Genomic DNA, 22,965 nt, shown 5'->3' on the forward strand with positions numbered 1-22,965 from the left:
ATGTTTAGCAGGTAATGTTTATCACGTGCACCATCTTAGATGAGTGTGTTCGTGTGCTAACATTTACAATTATCACCTAACACAAGGCATGGCTAAGGCTCATGGGAATATCATTAGTTTTGCAGGGATTTAGTAATAAACCAAAGTACGGGACAAATTCAAATTATGACCTGCTGTTAGATCCTAGATGAAAAATCAGGGAATAACAAAGCGATTACAATTCCTCCTGGAAGGGACATGACTGTGTGTGTGTGTGCCAATATATTTGGCAATCCATCCAATTGTTGCTGAGACATTTCACTCAAAAACGCAAATGTCAACCTTGTGGTAGAGCTGTAGAGAAGGTCAGGGGATTACAAAAGTCAGTCGGCTTCATCTTCTGGGGACAAATACTGTACAGTATTTGATATATTTGAGTCTAGACCAACGTGTTGGACGGACCTTCATTGCCAACCTTGGAGCCACAAAGCGTGGAGCAAATAATTAAATTCATGTTTTTAGTTCAGATTGAGATCAAGAGATCCATTGACTTGTGTACAGCATGTGTGCGTGTGCGTGTGTTTGTGTGTCACTCAGCCACTGCCAGGACCATTTCTGTTTGAAATAAATCATTAGAAACAAAGGAGGAATCTGCCATTTCCAAATGCTGGATCGTTATACTTTCTTCTGAGAAATGTCAGCTTGACCACTGCTGTATAGCTCAGCCGCTGTGCTTACTTTAGCATGCTCAGCCATGCCCATACACTGAGCTCTGCATGCCTGCTGTCAGAGTGAACGAAGGGGTAAGCAACCCCTGTGTTTTTCTTTGCAAAGAAACAAAAGCACCGTCTCTTGCAATGGTACCACGGGGACACAGTGTGCTGTGATGGTGACTCGCCTCTACAAACAGCAACACGATCTTGGATGATGTGAAGACAGATGCCCTGCTGAGCAAAGAGGATTTTGGAGGATTGCCACTGTCACTGTTTTTGTGTGTCTCTTTCTATATGAACTTGGGTGCTTATGTGGCAATGGTACAGTAGTGAAAGGCCACAGAACCCACTAATATACATATTGATGTTGTGGTTAGTTTGATTCAAATGTAAAACAGTAACCTCTCTTCAAAGTGGATGTAAACCATTACAAAGTCATGTATTTTGCAATGTTTCTTCAATGAGCAAAGATGGCAAAGCCTGACTCTTATTGACTCAGTATTCACTGTCAATTTTTTTTTTGCATGAAAATAATTGTATAATAACCTCGTTTCTGGCTTAAGGGAAAGATGAAAGGCAAAGTATTCAAATTCATGAGAAAAGGTAGGAATGCTCTGTGCACAGCATTGACAAAAAACCTTCACAATTCAAATACCTACAAGCAGGGATGCATTGTGGGTAGATGTGGGCAGACACATAGCTCTCTTTTCATTTACAAATTACTTTCTTTTTTTATTCTTTTTCAGTGTCTGCCCATGTGTGATCAGCATTTGGAAAGCTCTTTAACACCTCACACTGTTTTCAGCAAGGGATTCTATATTTTAAGTTTCCATGTTCGACTTTGTGGCATATCAGCTATTAATTGGCACATCTTTACTTGTGTGAGCGGAAAAGTATCAGGGCACACAGACAGCACATAGGTACTGTCGGCTTTGCAAAATCAAAACGTTTCCTGATAGTGCTGTGTTGATGGCAAATCACTCAATGTCACACACCGAATATAGATAAAAAATGTCTACCAAATGAGTCAAGAAAATCAATCCATCAGGCCAAAATGTGGACAGTCTTCCATTTGATTAATGGAGTTTTTTGTTTTGTTTATCTACCAAAGTATATGGTAGCCCTTTGGATATTTGACCTAAGCGTTATTAAATGCTACCTAATTCAATATTCCTATGTTCTATCTGATTTGAGTTTTCATTCAATGTGGAAATAAATGACATCAACTAAAAAGGAAAACATCATATTTTGCAATGCTTTTAGTCTGTTGACCGCAAGCGGAAGCATGAAGCATCAACAATATATACAATGGAAATATTTCAATCATATTAGATAGCAGCCCCTTGGTTGAAACAATAGACTGGAGAATATGATTAAATATAGTAAAATATGTTATAATAATTTCAGCATCCTCTTCTGTTCACAGCAGGCTAAATGTTTAACGGTCCCTAATAGAAACTGGTGGTTATGGCGGACCCATTATGCATTAGTGGTATTGATGTCACCTAGTAATTCCCAGTACTCAATGCAGAAATGCAACCTTTCAAAGAGACTATTCTTTTTTTCTGCAATGTATTACAGTTTGCAGTTTTGCTGGCCACGCGAGCAGCTCTACTGTAGCAGAGCATGCCTGTCTTGAGGCCAAATAAACAGCCTTTACTAAACAGGGTGGGAACTTATCCTCGTGGTCAACCAGTCACAGCCGCTGGAGGATCTCATATTCATGTATTCACTTATATTTATTCAGCCCAGTTTAGGTTAGCATTATAAGGATAGCCACAGGCTATGTGAACTGAAACTCCAAAATAAAATGAGAATACCCCAACATTTCAGCAAAGTTTGTTTTCCCATATTTTCGTTGACAGTTGGTAGAGTAAAGGTTTATTTTTCCCACTAGCCACCTTGTGGAGGAGCTTTTTTTCTCAGTCTAATTCTTTTGATCACTACCCAATGTTCAGGTGTGTGGTCCGGACACAGACTGACTAGAAAATCAAGATCTTTAACTCATGTCTTCACTCTTTTCATAACCATGTACTAATACGGCACTTATTTGCTATTAAAGACTGCTGCTCTCTCCTCCTGGGTGGTTCAGGCTCATGGCCAACAGGCCTCAGACTTCGGGATATTGATATGTCACATTGTCACACTCAGCTACAAACTCTCCAATGTACATCAGAGACCAGAGATCAGATACGGAGCAATGAAGCTGGAAGCCAACATCATCCAAATACAACGGAAATGCAGCCCTATCATCACCGAACCGGACAGACCTCAGCTGTGCCTTAATGAATATCAGAAACAGCGCAGGGGACAGGGTGCACTCTTGTCATAGTCTGATGCCCACATGTGTTTGACTTAATGCAAAAAAAGGGAAACACATTTCCCTAGTGCATTGAAACCGAATGATTAACTTCTTGGGGCAAACAAGCTGGCAAACTGTTCCAGAGCCAAGGATCCTGCAAGCCAAAAGGTAGAGATCAGTGCAATAGCTACTGGGCAAAGGCCAGGGGTGGAACAGATGTATTCATTGTGGACCTGGGCGATGGAAACTTGCCCTTAGAACATGGAATCACTTTTTGGGGAAGGTGCCTGGTTTGGTGTGTGGAGTCGAGAGGTACCATACGGCACCAAACTTCTTGATAGATGGTGGACTCTCCTACTCAGGAATTGTCCATGGCGAGACGTGCCAGGCAGTTGTGGGACTACTGACAAATCAGTGGCAGGCTGTTGCACAGTTGGACTTTCTCCCGGTGGATGGGAGGGTCACCATCATGTGGCTGCGTAATGCAGAGAGAAAAACTATTGCTGTTGTTTGCGCATATGCGATTGTTTTTGGTTGTTAGGCAACTATGGCTGGTGAGCTCTCACGCACAGCAGCAAAGGTCACACAAGAATCCCACAGCTACAAAAAATACACGCCTGAACATGAGACGTGGGGGCTAAACAGGACGCAACAGCAGCTGAATTGTATGTTTATTCAACAAAGTGTGTTTTAATGGGACAAGCTTTAGGTTACGAGCACCAAATCCATTCTGCAATTTCTGACTCACACTTGCTTTTAGGACACCTAGTTTAAATAATTAATATAGACAGAGTGTTGCAAAGCAATGAGTCACCGATAATCGGACCACTCTTGCTGATTGGGCCAATTATCTACTTTGGTTGATTTGTCAGTATACTGTACGATCTTGAGGCAAAAACTGTAGTATTTGTGAGGGTAATCTCTATAGCATCTGTTTTTTTCATGCAGATCTGTGAAACTTGCCCTTTCTCAAACTGATCCCGATTCACAACATCTAAAATCCCTAAAGTGTCTTTGGAGGGCACTCTGCATTAAGCGGGAGGATCAATAAACAGCCAAACAGTGGGATGCACACAGGAAGCAACAGTCACCCTGAATATTGAAAGATGTTTTCATTGTTCAACTGCTGAGTTACTTATATATATATATATATATATATATATATATATATATATATATATATATATATATATATATATATATATATACTGTAAACGTACTGTTCAGTTGTAAATGTTTAGCATCCCGAACACAATTGGCATGCGCTATAAAGTAGATGGTGCATATATGTGATTAAAAGACAATTAATAAACTGCAGATTTTCAGAATTTAAACCCACCATTAAAAGGCAGTATTTAGGGAGGTGTAGCTGCAGGTTTATGTGCCCGATGTAGCAAGATGTATGCTTCTGGTTAAGGGTAGTGGAAAATTACAAGTCAGCACCGGTGTGGGCCCGCTGTTGAAGGGTTTTATTGTCCACTTTCCTCCCGCACCAGCTGATTTGGTGCTCCCTACACACAAATGTAGGAAGAGTAGGTAGGGCGAGGGGTCAGGTTCCAGTTGAGACTGATATTAATGTTAAAAACGATTTATATTGTTTTGTATGTCTTTGTAGATCGCAAACCTCCTCGCTATGGTTTAGTAACTGCCTCTGGGTTGCCCTCTTGCTTAACGCCGTCACAAAGGAATACTGCACTGTTACACTGAACATTGTTATTGTACCACAATCTTTAAAAAAAAATCAATTATCTGTCTCGGTCTCCCATGTCTTATTCTTCTTCTCTTTATTTGGCAACTCAATTCTTTCTGAATTAGACAGGCAACACATGGCATTCTGTGCATCAGTTCTTTCTGGCAGGCACTCAAAGCACTGACAAATGACTCCTTAATTCAGAGGAAAACACATGGTGGGGAAGGTGAGGCAGACAAAAATAATGGTTTGCCTCAGCTGTGAGGTGCATGCTAACAGGCTCTTCTTCTGGATAGAGGGAGTAGTGAGTCGAAGACGAAAAAACAATCAATCCCCAGATCCCTGTTGGGAACACTGTCCAGAAGGGGGTCGATTTTGCTCCCCCAGCTGAAGAAAATTTAAAAAAAATAGGGATATTGGAAAGTTTCTTATAATGGTGCACAACATATTAAATCCTGGCACATAGTTCTGAAAGTATTCAGCAAAGTTTGCCTCTCATTGTATAATCAACCAGAGCCTCAACCCCAAAGGTATATTCCCATAATACGGATATTAGTTGGATCCAAAATCAACAACAGAATTATATTTAATAATGTTTCTTTCCAAATCATTAGCTGATCAAGATCATCTCTTTTGCTTGACCCAGAAGCACATTGGTTGCATCTAAACACTGACTAATGCACTTGTTATTAATCTCCCTCCCTGCCTCTTGCTTCTCCAGATGATGAATGGCCAGGCGACGCTGCCCAAAGTTAGAGCGCTGCTCCACCGTGATTACAGAGCCCGTTATTGGTCTGCCCCTGCACTTGATTAATGCTCTTGTTCCAGCTCCCTAGAAATATGCCGACTCTCATCAAGCACTTTCGTCATTGAACAGAGTGCATTTTCTTTAAGCTCACTGTAATCACTGAGGAAAAATCCAGTTGGTGAAAAAAAGCAGGTAAACCTAAGTGATGAAATAGAAACTACAGCACTACTTTGAGCTGTGAAACATGTTTTGATGGAGATTTGGAGTAAGAGGATTTATGTACTTAATGTTTTCCTGATGTCAACTTCTTGCAGTCGGATTGTATTATTGACAGTGGCACATTTTGATGGTTCACTTGATCACAGTGAGTGAGGTCATTAATCACCAGCGTGGGGTGACAGCTGCTACTGAGGGTTATTAACAGTTCCTCATCGACACCAATACTAGTCTTGGAGCACAGTTTATTTAGCGTGGCTGAACTCTTTATACTGTGACATGCATGAAGTGTTTTTGAACACATTGGCTTTGGTTCAACAATAAGCAGCATGAATGCAAAGCTAATTTTAGAGAAGATTTCAATACAATAGTTGCTAAATGGAGCACTGAGTCAGAGAACGAACTTTTCAAATTGATATCAATCAAAATAGATGTTTGAGATGTTTCTATATATATGGTACAGGTGTAAAGTGAGCTTGAATGTTAGGCATTATAATAACGGCTGGGAGGTACAGCACGTACAATGTCTCCTTGTTTCTCAGCAACCGAGGAAGAGACAAGGCCTGAGCCTGAATTCCGACACTGACGCAGTTATTGATCAGTTAACCAGACCAAACACTGAACGCAGCAAAACACTACAACATATTTTTTTGCTTTGCATTCTGCTCAGGGCTCTGCTGTTAAATGGAAACCTTATAAAAGTGTGTAAATGTTTACTTTGAACAAAAAACACTGACAAGGCAAGTATTTACTGGGGGCTAATTCACAAACATCAGGCCATTTGTGCGAGTGTTTGGCTTTATGACTTTGCATTCACCACTCAAATGTATGTCAATTTACTGATAAATGAATGAAGCGGGATTCCAAATGTGGTATATACAGAATATATGTTCATACAAACAATAATAAACCATAGTGCTGAACTATGCTGCAACAGAAGCTATGCTTTTATTATTACGACCAATTGTATTCCTTTTACGTTTCCTCTATTTAAATATGACTTCCAGCATAGTTTGGTCAATCACTGGAATGAATCTTCTTCGACAGTGTCTAGCTTTAAATGTCAGGGAAGTCATAAATGTGTAAATATCATGAGAATAAGGGTTAGGGTTTAAAATCGGTTGTGCTCATACGGCAGCATTTTACTCATTAATAGGTAAATAGTTGAACAAGCTAATTTTGGTAACCCTGAAGTCAAGTAGGTTATTACTGTGTGTCAAGAGGACATCACCGACATTACCAAGGGAGGAACTTTGTTCTGTTTCGCCCTTGTCTTACCCTCTAATATGTTCTGCACACTCACCCCTGTGGAGCAGGGCACTGGAATTAGCATGCACCGGTTAAGCCAATAAGGATGGACACACCTCACAGCACCCAGCATTCTTCATAGAACAAGGTTGACCTCGACTCTGTTGGCAACACTGCTTAATTTGTATGACCATCAGAAACAAACATTCTGAATATGAATGCTTTGATTCAGTGGCTGCAGAGAAATGTCAAAAAAATTAGAAAAGGTAAAATCATTCCGGTATAAAATAGTTTTTATTGATAACAGCAAAAAGCGAGGTCTGTGGATCTAGAGACTAATAAAAAGTAATGTTTCAATACTTTGAGCACCACAAATAAATACAATTTAATTTAGCTCCACTGGGCAAATAAAACTGAACTCACCAGCATGACTGCATAAAACTACCGGAAACTGGGGACATTTATTTTCGTAAATGAGGTCTTTTCGTAATAAAAAAACATAATTTATGTGAGGTCAGGTTAATTATATCAACAAAATAAATGTCCACGGGTTCTGTCAGCAAGTCAAGCAGAAATGTAGCCAGGATTAATCCAGGATTAAGCACCTTTCACCACTTCCCAAATCAACATGTGTCTCATGACTGGTTGATTTCATCAATGCCTGCATAAACACGTTGTGAAGCTGTACGAGCCAGAAACCCCATGACGTCCCGCAGGACTTTGTTCCATAGAAATGCTTTAAATAATGAGTTGCCTGCATTATTCATGACAAAAACGACGGATCCTCATCATGTTACAGGAACTTATCATTAACTAAATGCAGATCATTAACTCATTATTTCAATTAAAGTGGCCTTTTAATCAGCAATACAATGTGTATTACTTCCTTCAAAGTTTGTGTTTATTTCCTGGTGTGATGTCATTCAAGATGAATCTCTACGTAGTTCAATTCACTTAAACAAGAAGATAGCTTGGTAACATTTTATTATGCTGTGTGTCATGTTGCTATCTTACTTGAAGTCGCCAATACCAAATAAGACATTCTAAATGACTAATCTCTAGATAAATCTCATACAGACGACTGCTGATGTAATTCAGGAGGTGACAACAGCAGACATGCTCACCACTGTAATGAAGGCACGTTCTTCCACTCATGAACAGCCGAACTAGCTAAACAAAAACTAAGTTCTTGCCCACCGCTGAAGTGCTCAATTTACACCTGCGGTTGTGATGTAACCCAGTGAGGTCTATTCATAACGGTGGCACTTGAGTGATAGTCAAGAAAAAGAAAATGCACAAAAGGAATAATTGCTTTGAAATAATTGCTTTTCCTCCTGTAGCTAAATGGAGACTTTTTGTCCGAAATATGTCAGAATTATTCTGAATCTGATCAGATCAACATCAACATGTAGCAGGTGTGTGGCTTTAAACTGTTGTTGCTCAAAAACATGTCCTCATTTTTATAGCTCCAAATAACTGATCACAACTCTTTTTCAAAGTAAGTGACATACCTTGACTAATTAATCTAGAGCCGTGCTGCAATCCCATTTACGTCAGTATTAGCAGATGTGAACAATTGCCTTGGGAGTTCTATGCTCCTAAGGCAATTTAATTAAGCCTGTGCAGAGTTTGAATAGTGAAATTGCAACAACAATTTATGTGATAAACACGGGTACAAAAAAATTCAGTACTCGAACGATAACTGAGCACTAAGCTTTCTGAATTACAGATCAGTAAACAGAATGTTCTGTGTCAAAAACTCCCAGACCTGAACGGAGGGGGATCTGATCAAATCTACCAAACACGTAAAGCATGTTCTGCAAAAATTTGTTTTGATAGAATACATTTTTCAGTGACGTGGCTGTCCCATTTTCAGCATGCACGTGTGTAGTATTCCATCTGTTATGGTTGTGTACTGCTGGGTCAGACAGCACACTGACACTGCATGCAAGAGGTACTTTCCAAAGTACCTTGTCGGCTCATAAAAACAACCTCAACTATGTTTTGTGTGATTTCAATCAGTATGGATTAGCTGTAAACACTGCCAAAGTACCCTCAATCTGGGTTTATTCCACATAATATGTATTTTTTGACCATTGTAAGATAATGCAATATTTCCCTAATAGGCCGTCTGAGTCCACGCTGACTCGTTTCTGTGTCAGTGATGTGAGGAGTTGTTTTAATCTGCAGCTGATGCTCTGACGTGTGTTGTGATGTTCAGCTGCACTGATGCATGCCAGCTCCTACTGGCTGGTTGGATGAAAAAAATCACAACTCTTATGTTGCCAATATTTAGTTTTTACACTGTGAGAGTGCCAACTCCATAACCTTGTTGATACTCCTTTCGTGCTTGGATTCATTTTTTTGGATCTCTATGTACATAGCCCAAAGTTAAGTTATTTGCTAACAGTGCTTTGCCCGTCACTTTAGTCTGCTGAAACTAAGAACCTCTAAGGTTTAATTACCTGATTTACTGCTTGATTGGTATTCTGACTAGTATTTCAGAGGTCTTACAGTGTTTTAGCTATTTTTTTTAAAGAAGATAAAGAAAATTACTTTTTGATAATTAAAAAGCTTAAAACTTTTTTTTCCCCATGTATATGCTCATCTTTAATTCTAACCAGCATTTTCAATGACGAATAAACCACATTAACGTTGCCTACAGGAAGAAGCATACTTGCTTTATAGTGGCTCCAGCCATTTATACGGGCAAACGGAGATAATGAAGTAGCACTGTGATATTCTTATGCCTGTTATATAGCCATATGTGAATGCCATATATAGTGAGCTTCTGTCCCGAAGTCAGAACGGCAGTCTCAACGCTAAGGCTAGTTTCATGGAAACAGCTCACAATTGAAGTGCAGACATATATTATTTGTACTTACACACTCCACAACACAAAGGAGCTTTATTGTTAGTATTGCTGTGCCGCTCAAGCTGTAGAGCCAAGGCTTAGAAATCCATAAACAAAGAAATGATTTATATTGTATTTGTTGAGCCCTTCACAAATGAAAAAGGAAAAAAAGAAATGTATGTATCATGCGACTTTAGGTTTATCTGGACCACACAGCAAAGAAACTGTCCCACACGGTTTCTCTTTCGAGTGTAGAGCTCTGAGCTGAATCAGACTGACCTGACCTCTCCCGGATCTTCAGTAACCATCACGTCCGTCTTACAGCTGGCGATGGGGTTGATTGACAGCTCCACTGGTGGCACCACAAAGCTCTTGCTGACTGGCAGCCACAGCCCTTGGCCCAGACTGTAGAATGATCTGTGTTGGCACAACCACAAGACCTAAATGTCAATCAAACTACAGTCATACTATAACATTTTGTTATTTTCACACACATTGTACAGTATGTACATACATAAGCATGCAAATATACAGTTGTGTGAAAAAGTTTTTGCCCCCTTCCTGATTTCTTATTTTTTTGCATGTTTCTCACACTTAAATGTTTCAGATCATCAAACAAATTTAAATATTAGACAAAGATAACACAAGTAAACACAAAATGCAGTTTTTAAATGAAGGCTCCAAATCCAAATCCAAACCTACATGGCCCTGTGTGAAAAAGTGATTGCCCCCTAAACCTAATAACTGGTTGGGCCACCCTTAGCAGCAACAACTGCAATCAAGCGTTTGCGATAACTGGCAATGAGTCTTTTACAGCGCTATAGAGGAATATTGGCCCACTCATCTTTGCAGAATTGTTGTAATTCAGCCACATTGGAGGGTTTTCGAGCATGAACCGCCTTTTTAAGGTCATGCCACAGCATCTCAATCGGATTCAGGTCGGGACTTTGACTAGGCCACTCCAAAGTCTTCATTTTGTTTTTCTTAAGCCATTCAGAGGTGGACTTGCTGGTGTGTTTTGGATCATTGTCCTGCTGCAGAACCCAAGTGCGCTTCAGCTTGAGGTCACGAACAGATGGCCGGACATTCTCCTTCAGGATTTTTTGGTAGACAGCAGAATTCATGGTTCCATTTACCACAGCAAGTCTTCCAGGTCCTGAAGCAGCAAAACAGCCCCAGACCACACTACCACCACCATATTTTACTGTTGGTATGATGTTCCTTTTCTGAAATGCCGTGTTACTTTTACGCCAGATGTAATGGGACATACACCTTCCAAAAAGTTCAACTTTTGTCTCGTCAGTCCACAGAGTATTTTCCCAAAAGTCTTGGGGATCATCAAGATGTTTTCTGGCACGAGCCTGAGACGAGCCTTTATGTTCTTTTTGCTCAGCAGTGGTTTTCGTCTTGGAACTCTGCCATGCAGGCCATTTTTGCCCAGTCTCTTTCTTATGGTGGAGTCATGAACACTGACCTTAATTGAGGCAAGTGAGGGATGTTGTTCTGGGGTCTTTTGTGACCTCTTGGATGAGTCGTCGCTGCGCTCTTGGGGTAATTTTGGTCGGCCGGCCACTCCTGGGAAGGTTCACCACTGTTCCATGTTTTCGCCATTTGTGGATAATGGCTCTCACTGTGGTTCGCTGGAGTCCCAAAGCTTTAGAAATGGCTTTGTAACCTTTTCCAGACTGATAGATCTCAATTACTTTGTTTCTCATTTGTTCCTGAATTTCTTTGGATCGCAGCATGATGTCTAGCTTTTGAGGATCTTTTGGTCTACCTCACTTTCTCAGGCAGGTCCTATTTAAGTGATTTCTTGATTGAGAACAGGTGTGGCAGTAATCAGGCCTGGGTGTGGCTAGAGAAATTGAACTCAGCTTTCCAAAGATGTGATAAACCACAGTTAATTTATGTTTTAACAGGGGGGGGCAATCACTTTTTCACACAGGGCCATGTAGGTTTGGATTTTTTTTCCCCCTTAATAATAAAAACCTTCATTTAAAAACTGCATTTTGTGTTTACTTGTGTTATCTTTGTCTAATATTTAAATTAGTTTGATGATCTGAAACATTCAAGTGTGACAAACATGCAAAAAAATAAGAAATCAGGAAGGGGGCAAACACTTTTTCACACAACTGTATGTCTGTAGGAATGAAGGGTGGTGAGGGTATGCTAGATAGACGGAGATTTTGCAATTACCGGCATAGTGCATAATTTCATAAATTAAGGGTGATACATATAGTGGGCAATATGGCCATCCTTGTATTAATTCCTTGCATTAAGGATAATGCAAATGTGCTGATAAGGTAAGCAACGGTTTTATATTGATGTGAGAACAGTCTAGGACACAATTAGATGTCATTGCACATGCTTACAAGATTCCTCTTTAGAACATGATGTAATAAAAATAGCACCACATTCAACAGGAAAATAAAGTCACAGCCTTTAACTCTCAAGGGAACTTGTTTAGCATACTAGTGTATAATGACAAGCTTATATTGTCAGTCCTGTGTGGCAACTAATTCAATTTGTATTTGCATGTGGTGCATCAACACAGTTGCAAACGGATTTGCCATCTCTTTGAATGTAACGTGTTCCGCAGCACAATGCTTTTTGTGCCATGTGTGCTGATGACCTTTGCTCAAAATAATTTAGCTTCGCCAGAGATGTTTCCACCGAGTGAAGATACATATCCTCAGGAGGACAACCTGGGGGGCCAAGACTTATCACTGGGGAATAGCGACACATGGTGAGGCCTTACAAATGGCACAGAACACGGCTGTGCTTTGCATCATGTGCATTAATAAATGTATCTGAGCAGGTGGGCGACACTACAACAAATTCCCACTAAGAAACCAAACTCGAGTGGCTTCACACACACTTTGTCAAAAAGCTTGGATTTAAATAATCAACCCTGTCATTTGACTCTCACATCACAAACAGTATTTTTTTTCCACCCTTTCTACATCATGTAAGTTTATCCACTGTTAAATATTTCTTTCACCTATCCTGTCAAACATGACTTTGTACGTACGAGACCCGATTACTGGAACATCGTTTTTTTCTCGACTGCCAAACATCGGCATTAAAAACCTTTAACTTGTACACAATGCAGCTGCCAGTACATTTTGTATAACAAGATAATCTGAATGCATTACACTTATTTTGACCTCCCTTCACTATCTGACAATGAAAAGCAAAATTTGGCTTCAAAATGTTAATTAACATTTAAATAAATGCATTGAATCTATGACATTTTCACCCACCGATCTTTCAGATCACAAAATGCTTATTTCCTCACTGCTCCTAGCGTAAAAAAAAGTGAGAGGCATCACTGGTTTCCCACATGGATCCCCATCTGTGAGACCAATCCCTGTTAGGACTGACTCTAACACTGTCAAGCTATAGAGCAATGCAGTATTTTATCCTACCCACCTCTACACAGCACTGATATAGAACCCCTCCAACAGGAACCCAGTGAGGGTTTACATTCGGTTGCTGAATCTTTACTCACTTTGTCTGCTATCTGTATGAGTGTGTACATGGCTGAAAGTATATGAGTATATACTCTGTGTGTGTGTGTGTGTGTGTGTGTGTGTGTGTGTGTGTGTGTGTGTGTGTGTGTGCAGTTGTCCTTTCATCTTTCTCCTCTCAAAAACTCTGGACCGGCACAGCGCTTCGACCAAGCGGTAGATTTCTTTGCCGTCTTTGTGAGAGTGTGCGTGTGTGTATGCCGGCGCCATCGGAGTCCCATCTCCAACATAATGTCGCTTTTTTAACCGGCACTGGACTGCGGAAAGTTGAATTCAAATATTTTGCACAAAAACGTCAAGATTTGGACCTGAATCCAACACTTCTAAATACCCATAGACATTGGTTTTCAGCCAAAACAAGTGGTTTGGGGTTTAGTTACTCTTGAATAAAACTGTATGGAAATTCGGCATCAACTTTCGAAAGCTATAGACAAAAAGGCAATGTGTCTGTGGGCAACGGTACATGATTTTGGTATAGTTCTGGTTTTCAGTTTACAATCCCACCAGTACAATACCATCTGTATTTTGTTGTTTAGCTTTTTATTCCTTTAATCTACAGCGTAGACAACACCTTTTACTCATCATCAGCATTATCAAGAGTTGTGTATGAATAACTGAACTAGTCTTACTGAACTAGGTCAGGTTGATCTCGACTATTCAAAGAGGGACAAATATAATAGAAACACCAGAGTTATAATGAATGGGTCCTTTGAGTCTTGCACTTCTTGAAACATGTCATACACAATGACCCCATCAAGAATGACAAGTGGAACAGAAATGGCAGTAAAAGCATTTGAAAGGAGACCATCCAGGACGGCACCTTGGGCTACTTCCCCACACAAGAGCCAATGGGTAAGACCTCACCCCGACACAAGGTGTATCTGTGTGTCCATCCAACTGCCTCTATGTGTATTTGCTCATCTGTATGAGCATACACACACACACACACACACAAACACATGCCAAGAAGACCACCATCGTCCCATTGAGTGTCCACAGAGTCACAGATGGCCAGCAGAAGTCATGCACTCAGGAGAAGCATCGGAAGTGAAGGACTCACCTGAAGATCCTCTCGGGGGCCTGCTCCCCTGTAACTAGGTCATAGCCTTTCTCCAGGTTAGCGTATGGCCAAGGACTTGAGGACAGAAAGGAGGGAACACCAAGTCAGAGAGAGAAATATATGAATATTTCAAAGTCATGTTGTATAATTATTAATGATACATTTAAATGTATTTATGTACTCTGAGTAAAAAAAGGACGATCTTAATGTTTTTTTTCATTCATAAATAAATTACTCCACACTGTGTATATAACACAATATATCTCAGGAAATGAAATACAAGGTCAAAACTAACATTGCTTGATCATATTTGTGTTTTCATATACCCTCCGTCAGCTGTTACTCCTGCAAAACTGTGAATGGAAAATGTGATATGCTTACTGGACTGAATCCAGACGATGACTGATGGAGTTGAATAACAATGCGGGACCTTTTAGATGAATCAATAATTGCGCAAGCCAGTTAATTGTCAAACAAGGTCAGAGTGAGAGAGGAAGCTCATTTGACTTGTTTTTCCTTCCCTAACATGTCGATTTATACCATTTGTCTTTCTTTCTTCTGTGTTGTTCTTCATTGATATATTAATTTCTTGCTTCCCCTGCTGTTTTCTTTCATTATAAATTACATCCCTCCCAGCTTCTCCTCCTCCTATCCGTATTTCTGATTATCTCTTCAAAGACCTTAAAGGACCATTTACATATGTTAGCTCATTAACTGCAAATTTCTTATAGTTGACATTACTGGTGACCATTTTTGAAAGCTAGAGTAAGTTATTAGATTGATTTCCTACCTTGGTTTGCATTGATTTTAATACTCTACAGATCAACTTAAAGAGACTTGCAACTTTCTCCAGATAGCTAATCCATCACAGTTAACAATACACCTTTATTTCATGTAAAGTTAATACTGTGAGCTAATGCAGCTGGGAGTAGGGCACTGCGAACCCAGCCGTAAGGTAATTTAAGTACAAGTAAGTTCTTAGATATCAGTGGGTAGAGCAGACAGGACTTACCCTTCATTCCGACCCCAGTCGCTGCGAACACAGAGGTGTTTATGGACAGGATCGGGAGAATAACCCTCATGACAGCTGCATTCTCCTGCAATAAAGAGAACAAGACGTGGAACAGTGCTGGATATTTATTCACCCTCAGGAGATGAATAAATTACAGAGTAAGTGACCCTGGCCTGCTCATACATCAGAGGCGTATCAAATAAGCACTTGTCATGCCATCTTATGTTTCAGGTACATTTTTCTGGCGAACAAAACTGGAGTAGATTTACATTGATGCCCGTACCATTAGCTGGGCTATTTCCTGGAATATTTTGGATTCATTCTCTTGGATTTTTCCTCACCGAGCCATCAAGGTGAACTTGTATGTTGCCGCTGTTGATTTTTTCCCCCTAGAATACTATGGACATAAGCTTCATTGGTTAAGTCAAAAACCTACTAGATTTGAATGCTTTTAACATTATGACTACATATATTGTGTCATGTGTAAAGGCTTAACAACAGAAGCCACCACCAGCCAGCACTCAAACAGGAAAACAGTGTCGTAAATGTTCGTTTATTTATTTCTGCTGGTTAGAATCTGACAAAAAGTGACTGGGATTCTGTTGGCTCCCAGTATCCCCAAACGTCTTCATCATCCTCACTGAGCTATTTTCTTTCCTTGAGCTTTTTTGTGTCTCGATACGAGATGTCCGTTCAGCTCTGCTCAGTGGGCTGGACAGCTCCCACTGCAGAACGAGCACAGACACTCAGACAGCAGCACAGCTATTTTGTTTTGGTACAGGAGGCTGCCAATTGAGCTGCTCGGGTCAGTTTGTATCTCTCTGGCTGCTGACTCATCAGATAGACATTAAGTTTAAAACCACACATTGCTCTTATATGTCATAATACATCATTTGATTGGATATCAACAGTGCCTAGTGGGTAGCTGAAATGTTAATGTATGTATATATATATATATATATATATATATATATATATATATATATATGACCTTGTATCTTGTACCTGTATACAGATTCCTGTACTGAGTTAAAGTTACTACTACTCAGATAACATTAAACGCACCAATGGATATGTCATTTGCGTACATTATGTGTTCTATCAGATTTTAATAAAGATATAAACACTTTAGTGTTGTGTATGGTAAATTGAATACCCAGAATACACTGCATGTGTAATGCCTTTTTAAGTGGATGGATGCATTTGTGACATTTTAAGTCAATTTACCAACTATGAGCACTGTTCCCAAAATAAAGCCACCGACTGCTTTCTGTTGACCGACAGCATACGGAGGCATAACACTGGAAAAATGTGTAATGGCCACCCAGGCAACCCCATTCGCATTTTATCACCTCGTGTTTAATAATTTACTGGTCGAGTTTATAGGCTTAAGACTCACTCACAGACTGATGCACCACCAGGACTCACAGAGTCACAGAGACGCAACAAACATGTTTTTATTTGCTTGCAGCTATTTATTGTGCCCTCGCTAAATGGGGAGCAATCGCTCTTTAAAAGGCTCACCTTTAAAACGTGGACGCGAGTAAACATTCAAATACTGTAGACATTTCAAATAGAAGATAAACGAAGAGTGTAAAGGTCGCAGGATAATAGCTGTACCCATGATGAGAATGTATTTTTATGATTTGATCAAAAATCTATTATTTTATATTTGCACATAACAGTGTATCTCCTCTGAGTCGGAGGACATGAGTAGTGTTCTCCAAAAAGTTTAGCTCTGTCTAAGTTGTGAATAGTATGTTACTTAAAGACGTGCAATGCATTCTGGGAAAACATAACTGTAAATCTAAATACGGTGATACCTACTGGCTGTGGAAAACAACCATCCTACATCTCCGAATGAAAGACTCACCTTGATTTGTGTGCAACATTTTATTTGATTGTAAGTTTTAACATCAGAGCTCCGAACATTTTCCTCACGACTTCTACTTTAGACTCAAGGAGGTTCATTAATTATGGCTAGGGAACTTAGTCTATGTTTCATTCAATCAATGGCTAGTTTTTTTCTTTACTAACTGCAGAACAAGTTACTGTTAATTTGACAATACACATCTTACAGTGCACCCATCCACCCTGACATCCTCCCCTCTGCAGACTGTGTGGCTCTATTACAATGGCACACTACGTCCTCCTTTGCTCCCGAGAGAAAATATTCATAATCCGTAGTGCAGATAGAGAGCTTTGTCACTTGGATGTAAACATATTGCGTTTTTGGGGCATTTGCTGAAACGATTGATGCTGTTGTTTTTCCTGGGGAGGCATTCTCATTTGATTTCATACTCCAAGGCACGCAAACATGTATTCTGTTCATGGTGCAAAGACACATAAGCACACACACACACACACACACACACCTCCATTTCCCCACTGCTACTCGTTGCATACACATTTAACCTAGTTAAAGTACTTTTTTTCCTGACTGCCAGAGGCGCTGCTTAATAAAATCCATCTTGCACATGTGCAGTCAGGTCGCATGTTACCAGCTACATGCTGGAGAGGCTGGAAGGAGGAAAGTTTCTCTCTTTCCTTTCCCCTTTTACAGTCTGCCAGAGGCTAGAAATGGCTTTTTCATTAGTAGTCTGTTAGTGTTTAGGCTAACAATAGCACCACCATTTATTTTTTTTCATATGCAATGGGGAAGATTTACACGGCAAACTCTCATTTGCGGATGAAAATGCCTGACTGCACTTGTGATTAATTGGAGAGGGGAGATGGGAGTAGGCTGCATCCAGGAGACAAGCGGCTGTGCCTTCTGCTGACAACTGTTATACTCCGCTTGTGTTTGGTTCGAGAGAAAACATCTAATAGGACGGGGCCACAATTTTTCACATGACAAAAAGCGTATCAGTACCTCAGTTACCAGTGTTTCCGTCATGTAATGCATCCCCTTGAAGCCCCAAACACCTGTTTGTATTTGGACATATTAATGGATGTTTTCAATGTCCACAAGAAACTTAATTCCTTATCCGACTAAAATAAAACAATACTAAGTATGTCTCATCATATAGAATGCAGTAAAATGACCATAACCTGGATTATTTCATCCAGTATTTACTAGTAGTAGTAACTTTTTAAAAAATTTGAAACACAGTGAACTGAAATGTTGATCACAAGCAGAAAGCAAACCTGTCCCCTCCTTTATTCGTCTTGGCTCCTGTAACGTTGCAAGAGTATAATACGGTCAAATTTATTTTCAAAATGTAAAATTATATATCCGGATATTAGTAATCCAATGCAATTTAGCAAAATACAACAGGTGTATTCACAGTGACAGATTGAGCTCGTGACCTGAATTAGAAATTGGAGAAATTGGTCTTCGTGCAATTCAGAATTGGACGCTCCTCATTTAGAAGTGAGCCGAGTCCACACATGTAATTAACAATACTGGCAACTGTATTAAATGGCAGAAAATAGAAATCACACTGGATAATTGATTCACATATGTAGCTTACACATAAGAACATAGTGTATATATTGTACAGCCATATATGTGTGAAGGCCTGGAGGCTGCAGAGGGACACAATCACTAAGTCTTTTCCACCTTGCCTCAAATGAGGCGCACCAGCACGTAAGCACAGTGTAATCTGAGACACACCTTGCAAGCAATCAGTGGAATGTGTTTCTTTCCTTTATGCAAATGCCTTTGAGGGCGGATCAAGCAATTAATGGGAAGAGATATGTCTGGCTGATTACACATTCCGCTGGATTAACTGACCTTTAGACAACTTGCGAGAATCAGCTACGTGCAGCAGTTTATCTGCCTCTGAAAGCTGGTTCAGATAAAGCGCAGGCGTATAGAAAAAGGGCGGTTGTGGTTGAGAAGAGAAACTTAAAACTGTAGCAATTCTTTAGAGAGCTCAGAGGTACTAGACAAAAGGTGAGTGTACTACAAAAACAATGGGAAGAGGAGGAGTTGAGCTGAATTAGCTAATAAAAAACGGTCTCTTAAAAAAGATAAAGCCAGCAGTAAAACACCACACAAGGAGGAGATGGGGAGTTGGGATTGTGTGGTCATTAAATTTGAACTTCACTGAGCTGCTAATGTGCTATGGCAACTGCACTCATTTTTACATTTACAATGTGCAGTTGGCTGGAGTTAAGTTGGGATTCTAAGGCGACATGAGCCACATCAGTGCCATCCATCTGTTATGTTACGAGTTTGTAACAGTTGCTGATGTGGTGGCTCATTGATTTATTTATTGTATATAAGCTGTGTTTTCATATATTTCTATGTTCTAATATCTTAGGAATCCATTTAATGGCTCCAATTGCATTAATTTAGCACAAGTGCAATGATATGTCTTCCTAGCTCGATCGTTGTGTTTAGATGACTAAAACTTGTTCAGGATCTCTTTGTCACTGATGGAGCTGACACAGAGGTTATTGCCCGATCAAGAGCCATTCTGATAAACATTTTAGCTGCAGGGGGATTTAGAAGTAAAAAAAACACCTCACTCTAAAGAAGAAGAGAGTGTGGTGTTTGGAAAGGCGGTTCAGTGCAATCCAACACCGCTTTTGTATCAGAGTAGTTCTGAAAAACATCTGGCAGCTGAGCCTTTAACCGCTTCGTCTGACATCCGAATGCCCACAGCTCCGAGGACAAAGTAAAGAAAGTCAGCCCGTGCAGTGATGCTGCAGCTCACTGGATGTGTTTGGTGGATTTCGAATGTATGAGCCACATCTTTCTGAATCAGATCCAACGAAAAGATAGGTCATGCACAGAAAAAAATGCATCAATGGGTTGAATATAAAAAGAAGATACAACTATATTTTAGATAAAATTGTTGCCTTATTACACAGACAGATCATAATTGACCAAAACTAAATTCTAGTTTATATAAATTACTTTTTCAGTGTTGCCAAAAGTTATGGTTGACTAATTAAACCATGTTGGTGGCCTAATTTAGAGCTAATCACCTGAGATTGTAAATTGCCATTTGATGACAACAATTATCCAACTGTGCTCACCCAGTCCCTTTCTTGTTACAGTCCAGCTAGGTTTCTACACGGACACACAACCTGATAAACACCAATACTAGATTGCCAATACAATGTGTCACCATTACGTCACCGTTGTGTTCTCATTCTTTCTTTCCTTTGCTCTCACTGCAACCATCCTTCTATTCTAAATTAAGAGCCACATTGTAAAGGAGTGGCAATTACTTCAGAACACAAATCTTTTCTCTTCACTCTTGTATCTGTATAACACATCTCATTTTACAAAATACGCGTTTCCTTATAATGAGTTCTAACTTCTCACTGTGGCCGTTGGGATCATTTTCACACTTCAAGGGCCATGGTACAGGGACATAAAGGAGTTATTTTTGTCTTGTTGCAAATACACACTTGTTATAAAATGTACCGGGCACAAATGCTAACCAAAGTCAGATTTAACAGAAGTGTGTTCTCCTAGGAGTGTGCACGTGCACGTGCACATACTGTATGCTTTGAATGGACGGATAAAGCTGGTCTATATGTTACCAGTCCAGCAGTTTCCATTCCAATTAGGTAAGGTTGGAGGAGCCAAGGAGACATCATTTTAAATGAGGAAACCAAAGGCAGCTAAGGAGGTTCCTAGTTCATGAGGTTAGTTATGATGATAGATGGAAAGGTTGTGGATGCAAGCTATTTCCCCTTAGTAGGGCGTATAACTATATGAGATAGGACGCACCGATTAATCAAGAAATGAACTCATAATAATAACGTGTTAACTTGATTCATCACATTGCATATATTACACATTTATGGATGCATTGTATTGTCAACCCATTTACAGGGCCTTCTCATAACATTCTCAGTATCAAGCTGTTATTACATCATCAGTTGCTACAAAGACGATCCATGGTCAAAGTCCAACAGTAGTCAGCTAGATCCTCTGCAGCAATCAGGCAATAGAAACGGTTGCATCACGCCATTCATCCACTAACCTCCACGCTAGCAGTTGAGTCAGAGGATGAAGGTGAGGGCAGGGAGGATTGAGTACCCAGGCACAGTGATACTGTGACTAGTGGTCACGGGTGGCAGTCAACCAGCGTGACATTAAAGCAGGAAGACTTGGTGAAACCGTATCTGCTAAAAGTAGGACCGCCGTTGTCTTTGTGTATGTTTGGAGAAAACTGATGAATGTGATTGAGTCAAATGTGTATATTTAATGTTCCCTCGTGAAAGGTGGGAATCTTTGATGATTAAATGGAGAGTAGAAACAAAGTATTACAACTTAATGTGTAACTTTGGCAGCCACAATTTTCCCAACAAATTACAACAAATGTGAGGTTTGGTCTTGTAAACCAAACGCTGAGGTTTTTTGTTAAACCTTTAACCTAAAGAAATGTCTTGCAGGTTCAGAGATGACACTCAATGCAGTGGATGTACAGTAAGAAGGAGAAGGTAATGATTACTTTATGGTATCAGTATACACATATGCTTGCACACACATTTCTGTGATTTGACCGTTTGACAAAGTGAAAGAAACTGGACAAATCACTTTGAAGCAATTCAGCAAAACCTTGTAGTCAAAGCAAGCAATGTGATTTTCCACCAGCCAGTTCAATTCAAACACCACCAGTCCACGTGCGTGTGTGCCTATGGCAGCTGCTTTTGTGTTTTCCATGTTTAACAAGGCTTGCCCGAGCAGGTGCTTTTCTGTCACTTGTCAAAAGGTAAAATACCCGCTTTGATATTGCTCATTGTTGTGGCCAGAATGGCAGCATGCTCAGAAGACAGAGCAGTGCTTCCCTATGTGATTTACACTTTGAAATGTCCCAACCAGTGGTTCGCCCTATTGTTGGAACTGCAATAAATGTGCTTGGATGAAAGACTTTGTTTCAGGTGTTTTGTGTGTGTGTGTGTGTGTGTCATTGTTGAGTGCTATTGTATGGGTGCAATAACGCATGATCCAGGACAATGATGGGAATAGAAAGCTCTTTCGAAACACCTTTAACTTGGCTGTGGAGGGGATGTGGCTGCCCTGAGGAGATACGACATACTTGAGGGCAATTACTGATCAAATAATCATGCTGCTAAAAAGAACAGATACAAAAAGCAGAATAGGTGGAGAGACACAAGCAGACAGAGGGAGCCAGAAGTACTGATTTAACAAACAGTGATTGATGGAAGACTACACACACATGTCCGCACACATTCACAATCCACAAACACATACGGGCCAACTCCATATTTGGCATCTTGATGTGTACCGAGTGAGTTAAGTGTGTGGAGCTCTAATACATAATGCATCAGCCCGCAACATGCCCTTGACCAGGGCGACGTACATTTCACATACGTTACAGATGTAATCCATTCTAATGAGCTTAGATTTTATCTAGTTGGGCACAAGGGAGCTACAGCACTCAGCGCAAGATAAATATCATCACGCTGGACGTCTGGCTTTTGTTTTGTATAGTTTTAATGTCAGCACAAAATATTTTCAGAAAATTGTACGAGCTGATTATATACACATACTGCAGTGGAGGCTGCAGATTAGATACCTGGATGGGGCAACAGGCACTGGGGGCTTACACACTCTAATGTTGTTGTCTAGCTTGCTTTACTAAGCTTTGACTCCATCTGTAGACGTATGTTACATTAACTTC

The 22,965-nt window shown here is 40.1% G+C and overlaps 1 protein-coding gene across 1 annotated transcript in view; it reads right to left on the reverse strand.

The window, feature by feature from the left end:
- astn2 (astrotactin 2) overlaps positions 1-22,965 on the reverse strand; it is a 214,188-nt gene that overhangs the window by 86,957 nt on the left and 104,266 nt on the right. Inside the window, exons 8-10 of the mRNA XM_076086837.1 lie at positions 15,353-15,437; positions 14,341-14,415; positions 10,030-10,167 (exon numbers count right to left, since the gene is read on the reverse strand). Of these exons, the coding sequence (XP_075942952.1) occupies positions 10,030-10,167; positions 14,341-14,415; positions 15,353-15,437 (298 nt within the window). The remainder of the gene's footprint in view (positions 1-10,029; positions 10,168-14,340; positions 14,416-15,352; positions 15,438-22,965) is intronic.

This window comes from Anarhichas minor, unplaced genomic scaffold (assembly GCF_050575085.1).
Source record: "Anarhichas minor isolate MPS153535 unplaced genomic scaffold, ASM5057508v1 ptg000002l, whole genome shotgun sequence".
In the NCBI taxonomy this organism is placed as follows: domain Eukaryota; kingdom Metazoa; phylum Chordata; class Actinopteri; order Perciformes; family Anarhichadidae; genus Anarhichas; species Anarhichas minor.